Raw genomic sequence first — 9,346 nt, 5'->3', positions numbered from 1 at the left:
ATAAGTTTAAATAAATAATATTTTATTTTACAAATAAGAAAATGAGTACTTATGAATTAGTTTTTATTATCATAACTATCTAATAGAAAATTATAATTTAGTGAATGAAATTATTTTATTATAAAAAAAGCTTATTTTTAGTTATTTAATTTCTAAACTAAAAAATTATTATTAATTAAATACTGATATATATGGACATCAATGATTGCATACTTAATTCAAATTATAAAAAAAGTTTTTTAAAAAATTATATTTTTTATTTTCATAAATGATGATAAATATATTTTTTAATATATTATTATAAACTATTATAAATAAATTGAATGTCCGAATATTTATGAGCAGTAATGTACATACATGTATTATTTTGTATATTTATAAATAAAAATATATATTAAAGAGAATAAAGAAATCAATATTTATAGAATAAAGTGTTATAAAATTTTACTGTTTGAAATAAAAATAAAAAATAAGTAGTTATGATAAGATTATGATTTATTAAATAATGTTTTATATATTTATTGTATAATTTATTAAATAATGTATTTTTTATTTAATTTAATTCAATAACTTATCTATAATTATTTGATATGATATAATCAAATTCATGGATATAATCACATGTTTATTATGAATAAAAAATATAAAAATATCTCATTCATTATTTTAGAAGATATATCTTCATTTATAAAATCGGAAAATTATTTAAAATAACATTTTTAAAAGCAGTTCAAAGCAGTTCAGTATAAATTGCTATTGAAAGATTGATATAAAAATAGAATATTTCAAATTGAATAAATATATTTTTTTTATATATATTTAAAAAATTTTAAAACAATTTTAAACAGAAGTAGAATTATCAAAAATTAAATTTTTGATTGAAGATTCAATTTTAAGTTATTGAATTATGTATTAAAAATTGAAATGAAAACCACACTTACCTGTTCAGCTTTTAAAGTAAGTTCTATGAAGATTTGTTGTAATTTCTCGTTTACGAAATTGATACAAAATTGTTCAAAACCATTTTTTTCAAAAATTTCAAATCCATAAATATCCAAAATCCCAATTTCAAGACCTTCTGTATTAGTTTCCATAGCTGAATTAACTTTCTGTAAACATAAATATGTAATTAAATTAAAAATAAGAGATAGATAATAGATATATATAATAATGAAATTTGAAATATTTCAATTAGATATTATATGTCAAAAAATAAGATAAAGATAAAGACAATACTATCTCTATCATATTAATATTTCATTCTTTCTTCATTTACAATAAATTTAATATTTATATTGCTTATAACTTAATAAACTTATATCTCAACATTTTTACACCAACTTTTGTATTTCTTTTAATTCCCAGAATTGATTTTTCAAAGATATCTCACAAATATATTAAAGTCCTATATATGTCCAAATTTTAATTTTATTTCTTATATTTTTTTAAATACATATAATTTTAATAAATATTTTTATATTTTACATATTCTTTCTTAATTTTATATAAAATTAATTATATATTAATTTAAATAAATAGATATTAATGTATATCATATAATTTGTATCTATTTACATACAATTTATAATTTAATATTATAATATTCTTCTTCCATTTCTCTTAGCAACTATTATAATTTGAATTTGATTTATGATATATTATATAAATAAATAAAAATATATTATTTTTATTAAAGAAGAATTTTTTAAATAATAAAATATAATAAATATAATAATAATAATAAAAATATAAAAATTTAATTTATATAACTATAAATAAATAGATAAATATTTTTTCTATATATATTTAAAAAATTTTAAGACAATTTTAAACAGAAGTAGAATTATCAAATATCAAATTTTTGACTGAAGATTCAATATTAAGTTATTGAATCATATATTAAAAATTTGAAATGAAAACTATACTATCCTATTTTAAATTATAATGCTCCTGCAAACATTTTTTAATATAAATAATAAAAATTATTATCAATATAAAATAATATCAATAATTTATTATGAATGTTAATATTTTAAATGTATTTTTTTAATGTAAATACAAAAAATAATTTTGTAAAAATAAATTTTAAATTTTAAATAATTAGAAAAAAATATAATAATATTAATTTAAGCTATTTAAATAATTAATATAATTATTAAATGTCAACAATGAAGATTTATTATGTAAAATTTAATGATCAATTTAATATATAATATATAAATATAATAACAAAATATTTGATTAATCATTAAAAATATACTTATATACTTATATTATGTATACTTACTTTAACCAAATAATCAAAAAGTCTAGCATAGATATCCTTTGCCAATGCATCCCGAGTATAGAGGGCTTGTTCTACATTTAATGTAACATCAACACTTTCAGATTGACTTCCCCATTTAGATTCAAATTCACGTGATATTAATTTTTGTGCTAATTGTTTTACTGAAATCTCAAGTAAATAGGCTGGAAAATCAAGACCTGAAATAAAGATAAATATGTGATAATAAGTAATAAATACAGTTATTATAATCTAATATTAATAATCTAATATTCAATTAAACAATTAATCCATATTACTACTTTTATCATATATTTTTTAAAAATTGAAAGATAACTAATTTCTCAATCATAATACTATTAATATATATTTTTTCAATGTTAAAATAATAATAATTTATAATATTTATATATATTTGTTTGTTTTTATATCATAATGAATTATAATCTTTTTTTATTTTTAACACTTACATTGTTCATTAGCTACTCGTGAATAATTTCCATCCTCAACAAATTTAATATTTCCTATGTGAAGTACTCCAGCAACAAGCCTGAAAATATCAGTTATTTCGGAATTGCTAATTCCCATTACATTGAGTCCTGAAACACGTATAAAAATATAAACAATAATAACAATAAATATAAATAACTGAATAATAATTAATGAATCTTATAAATCTTGAGAATACAATACTATCATTAATTTAAAAAATGAAAAAAATGTAATAATAGTTTGTTAATCAATAATTATTATTAGTACTGTATAAAATTTGTAAAATTTTTATTTTATTCAATAATTAATTTTATTAATTTAATTTGCATATCTGATAATTTAATAAGATTTTTTTTATAAAAATCCAAAATAAAACTTACTAAATAGAATAAATTATACAAAAAAATAATATTCTTCATAATATAATCATGTCATGTTATCTTCATAATTATTCATTCGAGCTATGTAAAATTATATTTATATTCTTTTATTTTTAATATAAATAATTAATATAAGAACCAAGAAACAGAAAACAAAATAGAGAATAAATAAATAAAAGAATATAAAAAAAATTTTAAATTCATGATTTATTATTTTCAATATATTATACATATTTGTTTCTTATTCTACTTGCTTTCATTTCTTAAATAAAGATTATTCATTTTATTCTGAGTTATTAGACTGAAGAAAATTTTTTTTTTAAATAAATAAAAGATCTTTTCTATTCTTCATGTCATTCAAAAAAACTTTCTAAAAACAGAAAATGTTGAAGACATAAAGAAAAGAAAAAGATTATAAAAATCAACATGTAAATAAAACTTGTAAATGATTTATTATATGATAATAGTTAATGTCATACATCAATTTATTATTATATTATATTATATATAATTAAAATTATTTATTATTTAAAACTTTTTCACATAATTTTTTAAAATTATTTTTTATTTTTTAAATAAATATATGATGAAATAATATAATAAATTGATGAAATAATAAATTGGTGAAATAAATACAATTGATTTTTAAGAATCTTTTTATCTTAATTATTATCTTAATCTTAAAATTTTAATCATTTCATGTTATCTTAAAGATTTTATAAATTATTTTTTTGTTATTTTATTAATATATAATTATATTTATTTTAATGTAATTATTTCTCAATATACAATTGTTATAAAAAAAAATTGTTACCTTTTAATGTTGCTTGGAAGGCACTGGCATCATTTATGTCATCAATTTTATGACCTTGACCATAATTGAGATATTGATAATAATTAATATCTGTTAATCCAAATTCAGCTGAAAAATATAAAATTATATATATATATATTATGTGAAAAATATAAATTAAATATAAATTAAATATAAATTAACACATCATATAACAATTTAAATTATATTTTATTTATAATTAATAAACAATATTTATTATGTTATGTTCAAAAGAAAAATAAAAAAATAATAAAATACAAAGAAAAAATAAAACATAAATATTTAATTTTTTTAATTCTAAAAGTCTAATGTAACTATTATTATTTATTGTACAAATCTAAATTTGAAGAATTTTAAAAATCGCACTTTTTAAAAAATTTTCTGCAAATATCTATTTCTTAGCAAAAAAGAAAAAACAAAGAAAAAATAAACATTTTAAATTTGAATCCATTTCTAATCAATACTTTGCAAATTAAAAATATTAAAATTTATTTGAAAATTTTAAATTATATATATAAAATAGTAAACAAATATTTATGTAATAAATAAAAAAGAAAAAATTCTTATTTACATTTCATTTGTTGATTTGCCCCTATTGCAAGTTGATAAAACACATGAAAATTTCTTTCATCTAAATTATGACAAGTGACTCTCGATTTTTCTAATAAAAAATTTGAAATTTTTCCCCCATTGAGTTGGCCACCAGTACCAAATTGCATTTCTACATATTTTCCCTGAAATAAAAAATATATTTCACAGATATTTGCTTATTTATTTTATTAAAATATTTTCTATTTTTTTCTACTTTTATTTATGCTAATAAAATAAAATTAAAAGCTTTAAAAAATTAAAATTAAAAGAAGTTAAAGTATAAATAAAATAATAATATATTAAAAATAATTACAAGTAGTAAAATAAAAGTATTATAAATTTACGTACAAATCTGCTACTATTATTGTTTCGTATAGTCTTTGCATTGCCAAAAGCTTCTAAAAGAGGATTAGATTCTAAAATGATATTTTTTATTTTTTGCACTTTTGTACCACCACCACTGATCTTAGCAATATATGACATAATATATTTTACTGAAACTGTTTTACCAGCGCCAGATTCTCCACTGCAAAACGTAAATAAATAAAATAATTAAATTATTCGTAATTTTCTATTGATTAAATTAAAAAAATTTATATTTTAAATATTAAAAAAATTAGTAATATGACATTATTTAATAACATTGATTAATAATAATAGATATTAAATAAATATTTGTTTTACATATATAAAAAAATATTATTAAATATTTTTATTTTCTCTGTTTTATTAATTTAAATTACTTTGCGTTATAAATCATTGTTTTATTTGTATTATATTATTTTAAATTTTATAAATATCAGATACATAAAGTTATTTTATTTTACATAATTCTATAAAGGTTATTTCTATAAAATTAAAATTAATTTTTGTGTAATAATAAAAAAAGTTTTTTATAATAAAAAAGAAATTAGAAAATATACTAGTATAAAAAAATAGAATTATCATTGATTTTATTATTTAATAATTGTTAAAAAATTTAAAATTTAATTTATATCATATGATTTTCTTTCTTTTATTTTAGAAATAGCTAAATTAAAATAAATTTTTTTATTTTATTAAATATCTTTTTAATAAAAAATTTCTAATAAAAAAATATATATTTTTAATAAATTTATTTTTTTTTCAATTTTATTATCATTTTTTATATTTTTTGATTTCTTAAGATAATTAAACATAATTCAAGCAAAATGACTTTTAAACAATTAAATAAGATGTAAATATTGAATTTTTCGGAAATTAGTTTGAAAAAAAAAATTTATAATCTTATATACATATATAATGTTATATTGTATTTTTAATAATTTCATTATTTTCTTATCTAATATGTATTTATCTTGGGAGTTTTTAAATTAATATTATAAACGTAATTTGTAATTGACAAAAATAAATATGAAAAATGTATAATATATATTTATAGATTAATAAGAATTTTTTAAACATTTTATTAAAAAATTATAACAAATATTGAACACAATATGTATAATTCTAAATTCTAATTAAAAAATATATATATAAATATATATAAACTATTTCATGAAAAACATAAATTTTATCCAAATTATAAAATTATTTTACCTAATAATAACACATTGACTTTCCTTATCAATTAACATATTTCTATACATATTGTCTGTTAATCCATAAATATGAGGTGGATTTTCATATGGTACCTGAAATAGAAGAAGGCAACAATTAATTTAATTGTATATAAATATTATGTAAAAATAAAATTCATGATTTAAAAATTAAATTTATTTATTATTACTTACTGATCCTTGATAAATTTCTATCTCTTTTTCGCCAAAATATGGCATTTGTTTAAAAGGATTGACTGATACTAATACAGGACCAATACTTGTCTAATAATTATTAAGGAAATTATTTTAATTTTTATCACAGGAATTAAAATTTATTTCAATTATCTAATAATTAGTAATGAAATAGTTTTCATTTAAAATTAATATTATTAAAATTAAAAATATTTTTACCCTATCAATTTTTGACTTCAAAATATTGCTACATTTTTACAATATCTAGATTTAAAAATTTTTATTAATAAATATATGTAGTATTAATAAAGTATCAATTAATTCGATAATTTTTTAGAAAAATTTTTTTAACAATAGTAAATATGTAATGAAATGTAATGAAATAATAATTAATGTAATATAATGAAAATAAAAATTAAATATATATTATATATATATTATCACAAAATTTATATTACGAGAGCATTTTATTTATTTACTGAGTATTTTTATTATTATCAAATTCAAAATATTTATTATTAATATAAAATATAATTATTAATAATAACTATTTATTAAAGTGAATGAAATATAGAGAAAATAGAAAACATTTTTTTTTATTATTAATTGCATGCTAAAAAATATAAACAATATCGGTTAATATTAAAAAACATGTTTATACACATTTGAATAAATATGAAGTTAGTAGGATGGAATAAAAAAATCATTATTCCATATACATAAAATTTAATTGCTTTTATAAAATATAAAAACTAATATTTTTTTTAATGATATTAGATTGCAATATCTCAAATATTATTTAATTAATTAAAATTTTTTACATAATATTTTATGTGTGTCAATAATATATATATATATATATATATATATATATATATATATATATATATATATATATCAACATCAATACTGTTATTTTCATTATTACAATTATCGCAATAATATGTGCTCACATGATATGTAAAATCGATAACAGTTAATATCCTTTTTTACTTAATAATTGTTAATATTTTAGATAAAAACAATTTTTTTAGATAAAAACGACCACATGATATTGCTATGATTGTTTCTTTGAAAATAATTTTTTTTGAAAATAAAAAAAAAAAATTATTGCGCAGCAAAAATCGTTCGTCAATATTGAAAGTTATTAATATCTATATCAATGCTTCAATAATTAAGACTAAGGTTATATAAATATTGAAAATGACGTCATAATATCAACATTGCAACATTCTCTACACAAAGTGTGGACAAAAATTATAAAATGTTTTTTGTTTTCCTTATCAAAAAACCTACAATAATCCTGATCAATATTTTCTTTAGTATAACTAATAACGTTCATTAATGTAAATGATATAAATGATATTATATCTACAATCATATCAATAGTATATAAGTACAATTAATGTTTTCTAATCCTTATTTTTAATCATTACAAATGAAACAAGATTTTTTATAATTTTTAAAGAAATAAAGATTTAAAATTAAATTCTAAAAAAATATTTTAAAAATCATAATGATAATTAAAAGATTTCATTAATAAATAAAATATTCCATTTATAATATAATAATTAGAAACAAATGCTTAAAATTGTTACTATACATAAAAAAATGATCTTAAAATTTGAACTGATAATATAAATGTAGAAAAGTATAAAATAATAGTATAATGAAAAAAAATTGCTAACATTTTTACATAAGAAAAAACATATAGGAAAACAAGGAACATTTTAAATATTGTACTCACACCTTGTATTATTTTGCATAGAATCAATCTTACAAATAACATCCTCCTTTTATATGCATACAACATTAGTAATTGTATGACATGAAAAACTAATTGATATTCTTAATTGATCTTTCTTTATTTTCCTATAACTGAAATTGATACTCATTCGATTGATATAAAAATATAAAATTATTGAATATTGATATGTAAAATTGAAAAACGTCATATTTTATAATTTTCAAAAATAATTTTCAAAAAATAAATATTTAATAATATAATATTTTTTTTTTACTTTTTTAGATATTTTTTTTCAGCTCATTTTTATATTTCATATAATTAAAAGAAAAAACATTTTATAAAAAATGTAATAATTTTTAAATCTAAGTTTTCTTTTTGATCATCTTTCAAAAAATGATAAATAATAATTAATAATAAATAATTAATAATACTTAAAATTATTGCTATTAATTGTAAAAATTATCTAAGGATACAAATATGTAATCATCCATATATCTTTTTTGAAGATTTTCAGTAATAGCATCTTCGGTAATTTTCGGGAGCAAAACCATATCATCCACTCCAGAAACCTTAACATTTTGACTTTGCCAATGATACATCTGAAACAAAAATATTTTAGTATATTAATCATTTGTTTTTAAGTTTTATTTGCTTTTCAAATTTAATGGATATTATAAAAATATTCTACTAATATTAATAAAATCACACATTTAACGAAAAAAAAATATTCCATAATAATTATATTTGCATTACATTCGCTTTGAAAAATCGGACAAAAATAATTTCTTCTGTTTCTTAAGGATTATGCTTAATGTTTTAATAATATAATAATAAAGATGTGGGGAAATTTATTTAAACACAATATGACAATAAAATATTTTACAATTATAAAATCAACAAAAATAAAATCAAATGGTATTATTGTGAAAAATTCATTTTTTATAATATATTAGATTGTGAAGCAATACTAATAATAATGAAATAATATTAATATAATTTGTTTATTTTTAGTTTTTTACTTTTAATTAAAATCAATTAAAGAAAAAAGTTATTATTATTCGATTAATTTTAAAAAATTGAGAAAAAAATAAAAAGATTTTATTGTTACATTAATATTATTTCATTTTTAATAATTTTGAATCTTAATTTTTCAATTCTTTTTCTTTCATTTGTTATTTTTTTTCTACCTCTTTACAAATATATAAATATTTACATTATTACAAATATACAAATAGAAATAATTTT

At 15.7% G+C, this 9,346-nt stretch overlaps 1 protein-coding gene across 1 annotated transcript in view; it reads right to left on the bottom strand.

Moving 5' to 3' along the window:
* LOC409530 (unconventional myosin-Ie) overlaps nucleotides 1–9,346 on the bottom strand; it is a 42,058-nt gene that overhangs the window by 23,680 nt on the left and 9,032 nt on the right. Inside the window, exons 2-10 of the mRNA XM_026438976.1 lie at nucleotides 8,575–8,700; nucleotides 6,355–6,444; nucleotides 6,161–6,255; nucleotides 4,931–5,108; nucleotides 4,563–4,725; nucleotides 3,971–4,078; nucleotides 2,755–2,883; nucleotides 2,288–2,484; nucleotides 942–1,109 (exon numbers count right to left, since the gene is read on the bottom strand). Of these exons, the coding sequence (XP_026294761.1) occupies nucleotides 942–1,109; nucleotides 2,288–2,484; nucleotides 2,755–2,883; nucleotides 3,971–4,078; nucleotides 4,563–4,725; nucleotides 4,931–5,108; nucleotides 6,161–6,255; nucleotides 6,355–6,444; nucleotides 8,575–8,700 (1,254 nt within the window). The remainder of the gene's footprint in view (nucleotides 1–941; nucleotides 1,110–2,287; nucleotides 2,485–2,754; nucleotides 2,884–3,970; nucleotides 4,079–4,562; nucleotides 4,726–4,930; nucleotides 5,109–6,160; nucleotides 6,256–6,354; nucleotides 6,445–8,574; nucleotides 8,701–9,346) is intronic.

This window comes from Apis mellifera, linkage group LG2 (assembly GCF_003254395.2).
Source record: "Apis mellifera strain DH4 linkage group LG2, Amel_HAv3.1, whole genome shotgun sequence".
NCBI classification, from domain to species: domain Eukaryota; kingdom Metazoa; phylum Arthropoda; class Insecta; order Hymenoptera; family Apidae; genus Apis; species Apis mellifera.
This window is presented reverse-complemented; position numbering and strand designations above follow the sequence as displayed.